At 34.1% G+C, this 6,273-nt stretch overlaps 2 protein-coding genes across 2 annotated transcripts in view; both read right to left on the reverse strand.

The window, feature by feature from the left end:
* LOC107633704 lies at positions 4,983-5,699 on the reverse strand. Its single transcript, XM_016337305.1, has one exon. The coding sequence runs from the start codon at positions 5,697-5,699 to the stop codon at positions 4,983-4,985; it is 717 nt and encodes a 238-aa protein (XP_016192791.1).
* Positions 5,855-6,273, reverse strand: part of LOC107633703 — a 2,280-nt gene continuing 1,861 nt past the window's right edge. Inside the window, exon 3 of the mRNA XM_016337304.1 lies at positions 5,855-6,243. Coding sequence (XP_016192790.1) covers positions 5,855-6,243 — 389 coding nt within the window. The remainder of the gene's footprint in view (positions 6,244-6,273) is intronic.

Genomic DNA, 6,273 nt, shown 5'->3' on the forward strand with positions numbered 1-6,273 from the left:
CTAAAGTTTGTTAAAAATTTTAAAAATATCTTCTAAGTTTTATTTTGTTTTAATTTTGTCCTAAAAATTTTTTAATTGCGCATCAAATATACCTCTAGTGGCTGATTTTTCAAAAGATTTAGGACTAATTCAGTAACAATTTCACAAGAACAACCTTCAACACAACAAGCAAACCAAACATAGTTCTCATATATTATTATTACATTGGTCTTAAACTTTTTGAAAATTTAGTTATCAATAGTATATTTGATGCAAATCAAAAATTTTAGAAACAAAATTAAATCAAAATAAAACTTAGGATTAGTTTGAAAACTTTTAACAAAATTCAAGGACAAAAAATATACTTTATCCTAAAATAATTAATATAATAAGTTAATTATAATTGTTTGCGCATAATATGAATTGATTTTGTGGCGGTTTTAACCGCTGCCATAGCTGGTTCGCAAAATGTATTTCAATTTTGTGGTGGTTTGTAATCGCTGCCAAATATCAGGTAAATGAAAAACGATTGTCATTTTGCGGCAGTTAGGAACCGCCGCCAAATTTTGGATTTCCATGACCTTTTTTTATTATTTTTTCTCTTTTATTTTGTATGTTTGTTCAACTTTAATTTATTAGAAACCAATTAATTTAAAGAAGTTCTAACCAAATAAAATAACAAAATACCATAACAAAAGTAATTATATATATAATGAGATTGTCATAAGTGCATCATTTCTTATAAATTAAAATTTGATAATTTCAAGAAAATAGACATAAAACACTAAAGGAAATTAATAGTATCTATTTCCGTTGAATGAAACTCATTAATTTTGTTGCAGGTCATGATTGCCAGAAGAAGATGGCATTGCGCGCGATGAAATCGGTGTACTTCCCAAAGAATCAAGCTCTGCAGCAACATCAAGTGGCAAATTGTCTCTTAGTTGTCGGATTAGAGATCTCAAAAGCTTCTCCATTGTTTGTCTCTTTGCCTTCTCTTCTGCTGCCTCAACCTTTAATTCTGCAATCGTCCTCTGGGTTCGGTTGAACCGGTTTAACGAGTTTGACCGGTTTTTGCCGGTTTACTCCGGGTTTGACCGGTTCACACCGGTTCGTTACCTTATTCGGTTCAATTGGCGGACCGGACCGGTTTAGAGTCCGGTTCACCGGTTTTCCGGTCGAACCGGCCGGTCCGGTCCGGTTTTTACAACACTGCCTCTGACACTCTTCAATTTGCACACCAGAATCTGACGGTTGTGCAGCAGCGTTACCAAAAATTTGGGTGGGACATGGTCCAACACCTAAAGCACGAACTCATCCTGGGTGCTGCATTTCAAGAACTCGTGCAAGCAAATCATTTTGTGAAAGGTACTTAGAGGATTCATCTTGGCTCTCAATATTTGCAATTGCTTCCTACAGATATACAAGAAATGAGGTTATAATGATTTAAAATTAGCATGATATATACAATAAGAGAAGTTCAAAATTTTTTAACATTACTTACACCAACAACACGTGCATCGGCATAGATATACGAGCCATTTTTTATGAGAGATGGTCTACAACTCTCCTCTACTAATGGGCCTTCCTCGTATTTTCTCCTATAACATTGATATCGACACAATCATATAAATAACAACACCATATTCAGGAAAATGAAGCAAAATCTTAAAGCAAATAATTACTTATTGCCTCTTCTTCTTTTCGTCTTGCCAATGTTTTGGAACTCCTAGTATGTGTGTAAATTTGTTTTGAACGATTTAAACCATTTTGTTTACACTTTTTCTATGAAAAAATAAAAGAACAAATACAAATGAGACTTTTATGTAGACATATATATGCTTTAGGGGAAATAATAAAAAATACTATTTGTTACCTTCGTTTCTTTCTTCAAGCGATATTCAAGGAACCATTTTAAGTGATTTTCTTCTATTTTTGATGAACGATGCTTAACATTTTTCTCAAGAGTCTTTGTTTCTTTGTAAAACTTATGATACAAGTTGTGTCTTATATCCTTCTAGTTCTTTTCTATCTTTTGCATAATTCCTCACTTTATTTTTCCTTTGTAATCGCACTCATAGTAAAAGACCCGCTACATTTATTTGCCATTGTCATTAACCAAAACCAATCAACAAGCATAAGACTATGGTAATGTGAAGAATATCAATAACCAAAGGCTAGTTTAAAATGAAAAAGTATAAGAAAACAAGAATATAGATGCCATTTAGTCACAATGACATGTAAGATACAAATGTTGATTTAAACATGTGAAACACATATTATGGATTCAACTAGCAATATAATTTACCCATGGCAAAGTTTTTACCTCTCAAAAAATTGATATCTAAATTGCCTTAATATGTCGAGACTAAAACATCTACTTTAACCATGTTGTATGCATGTTCCTTGTTAACTTTGTTCACTATCTTCCAACTCTCTTCATAAATGAAAAACTGGGAATAGTTAGCACCCAAACTCCCTATAAAACTACTTAATAATCCAGCTACCTGCCCAATTGGTTGCAACTTTTTGTTAAAAAATAGTATGATCTTTGTATTTGGAGGAAATGCTATAGCCTCCTTGACGCTCAGCTCATACCCTTTTGTCACACCGTCCTCCAAGAAAGCAGGGAAGTTGGCATTGCAATATACTCGAAAAAGATCAAAGCTACTTTGGATAGTTGCGCCACCAGGACTAATGACTCAGAATCTGGTTTGCTTAGAAATGCAACCACTTGATCAACAAAGTGACCAATTAGCGTACACTTCATCTTATTTCTCCTAAACACATGCACAGAATACATCAGTAAACACAGAAACCATATAGCCAATAAAAAATTCTTAAACTATAAACTATAACCGCAAAAAAATAATTTATCTATGAACAAAGGAAGTCTCCAGAAAATAAACTCTAGGTTCTCCAAACAAACTACCATCCTTTTCATGGGTTGCCCACTTTGGGTAACTAAATCTTTTGCATCTTCCTTTGCTACCACATGACCAATGCAATCTAAAAAGAACGTTAAAAATTAACTTTCTTCAGTGGATATTAAATAAACTTTAAGGAGAGAAACATTAAAAGAAACACAAAAAATTTCAAGGTTGTATACTAACCAATGAGGTAGTTTTGAGGGACCGTAGCCATTGATCGATTACTTCCTACTTTGTAAAACAAAAGGGTTAAAGGGAAATGTCTCGGGGGAAAGACTCGAAACAGTAGTTTTCATATAATAACTTAATTTATACTTATGTGGCGTAGTCCTCACTGACTTCTCATAGCCTTGCACAATAAAATTCTTCATTAAATAGATTCCATGCTCGCGAATCACGGTCCTAAAAATGACAACACTATTTTTGGGAATGGTACAATAAATTTGATCACCCTACACACAATAACCAAAGACACAATATTAATATAACTCATAAACATCAACCCTCAAAACGAAAGCTACAACACAAACACATGACTAACTCGCCCATTGATCCTGAGGAACCATTTCAATACTGAAAACTTCCTCTAGATTCCACTGGCTTGGAACTTCATACATCCAGACAACTTCAACCAAAAGAGACCAAGCTAGTTTGGATGGGTTGACCTCCCCCACTCGATCAACTACCTGGGTAGTACTATTTCTAACATTGGACATTGCCATTTTACAATGCTTCCATCTAGTGTGTATAATTTCTACACAAATTTCACAATGACTCCTATATATAGAACACCAATTTTCCACTCTTGCGAACAAATACAAATTTCAAATATATTAAAATTGCGGTTTACAGTTTAAAAGATGCATGTAGTATTTAATCCTACCTCACCAGGCAAAACTTCTAATTTAGCGATCCTCCAACCTTCTCCTTAGCCAATTAAAAAAAGACCAAGGTGATCTAATTGTTTTTGGGATTGCCAAAAGTTGAACCATAAGCAACAATTATAACAACTACACAACAAACGCTAATACCCATCTACACTTACCCGGTATAAAGCTTTGGGAAGGACACGTGCAGGCAACGTGAGTATCCAGGTGTCAATACATTAGCTCATCTTGGCTAGTTATACTGCTTTGCTATTCTATATACTAGCAAGATACCCGCGCGATGCGCGGGCGACACATATGCAGATTAAAATGACGTAAATGTAAAGAATTGTTGGTTATTTTATCTGATGTTAAAAAAAGATGATCTTTATAATTGTAAAAGTATTTGTAAAATGTAAAATAAATTGTAAGCATTTTAATAAAGAAAAAAGAAGACATGAAAAAGATTAGACTATTTTTGTGTTGTATGTAGATGCAGGAATTATATAAATAGTAACTCAAAGTATTTGAAATATAATTCCGTAAAATTGATTGAGTAAGGTTTGAATTGTATTAAATATGAATGTTGAAGAAGTACTGTAAGGGAAGAAATAATGGTTTGAGCATAAGATAAGTACTCGTGAGTTAATAAGTTATAGTTGCTAACAAATGCAATGAAAAATAGAAAATGGTAAAAATATGAAAAGGATGTAAGATTGTAGCAATAAAGTTATAGATAAATAGTTAGGGTTGGATAAGCGAAAATGAGTGTATAGAGGAATTATGTAATAATAAAAATATTCGTAATGCTGAACGTATTGTCATATATTTCTGAAGACTTCAGGGTAAACAACATTCTCTGTCTTGTTTGTGTTTTCATCATGAGCAATTAAAATTTTCAACTCTTTTTTGATTGTGACTCTTGAGATTGCAACATAAAGTTGGCCATGAGTGAAGACAGTTTTTTCAATAACAATCCCACATGATTTAAAGATTGTCCTTGACTTTTGTTGATTGTCATTGCATAAGATACCATAAGAGGAAATTGTCCCCGTTGGAATCTAAAGGGTAGCCTGGCATCTGACGATGTGAGTGTCATTTTAGGAATAAAGACTTTATTGACAGAGTCGTTGGAATTTAACAATTTTGCCTCAATAACTTTATCTCCTAGTCTTGTAATTATCAACATGGTACCATTGCAAAGGCCTTATGAGTGATCAATATTTCTAATAAGCATCACATGGCAACCAACCTTAAGCTTCAATTCGTGATTTGGAACCCCCAAGCACTTAATTGTTGCTAAAAACTCTGGTGTGTGCATAGCTTGAATTTGATTGCTACCTCCCTCGGACAGACATTTGTTGGAACTAACATATGTCTTGCATTCATTGCTGTTCATTGTAGTCATGTAATCATTTACCTCATCTATAGCATTAACCGTAGGAGCTAAGATAGTGCGACCTGTCAAGTTGCTTTCATTACACATGTCAGCAATATAATCAGAATAGATTGCCTCCACAATTGCCTTAATAGGATCACTATAGTTAGTGATAAGGAATTTAGGAGGTATGTTAATGCTATTGCAGCCATCACATGATCTGTCAGATATTTCGTTGCCAACTTGAAGTATCCATTCAGCAAATTGCTTTAAATCTTCTACCTGATCATCTGTGGTCATAGATTGAAATCGCATGTTTACCGTGAGCTTTAATACTTCACAATGTTGCCAGAGGTATGAAGAGTTTAAAGACGCATTAACAATGTCTTGTCTTGTTCCTTTTGGGATGACAGGCAAAATTTGTCGAAAATCCCCACCAAAAGCAATTGTTTTACCTCCAAACGGCAAGTGCTGGTTATGATCATCTTTGAATCTCATCAAATCCTTCAATGTCTTGTCCAATGCCTCAAAACAGAATTTGCTCATCATTCGTCCCAAATAATTAGCTTAGCTATTATATTAATTCTGCTAATGGACTTCCTTGCTTAATGTTGCAAGTAGAGAACTCATCTTGTGTTAATGGTATGGCAAACCTAGAATGTGCAGTTCGACCTCTAGGTAACAGTAGAGAGGCAACGCCGTTAGATGCAACAGTTAGCACTATTTGTCCACATGATCTTAGTGCTGAAGCTAAAGTTATCCAAAGAAAAATTTTTCCTGTATCTCCATGGCCATACAAAAAAGAACACACGTCCATGTTGACTATCTGTAGAGCTCATGATTTTATCATATACCCCCTTTTGCTCGGCAGTTAATTTTGAGAGGCAGTCATTAGGTTGCTTTTCTAACAGAACTCGATCATAATTTAATTCGTCAAAGATCATTTTGTTTCGCGTCCTAAGATGGTCGGTATCTCTTGATGGAAATGGCATGGTTGGATAATCGTGCAAAGTCTTTCCGTTACTGTTCAATATTTGTTCAACGTCAATCACGGTTAGATCCTTTAATTCTTCCTCACTGAAAAGTAGATCTGAAATGTTTAGAAAGTACATATATATAT

This window comes from Arachis ipaensis, chromosome B03 (genome assembly GCF_000816755.2).
Source record: "Arachis ipaensis cultivar K30076 chromosome B03, Araip1.1, whole genome shotgun sequence".
NCBI classification, from domain to species: Eukaryota; Viridiplantae; Streptophyta; class Magnoliopsida; order Fabales; family Fabaceae; genus Arachis; species Arachis ipaensis.

Coding starts and splice junctions, on each gene's coding strand:
- LOC107633704 (XM_016337305.1), bottom strand. CDS start 5,699: ATGAGCAAATTCTGTTTTGAGGCATTGGACAAGACATTGAAGGATTTG.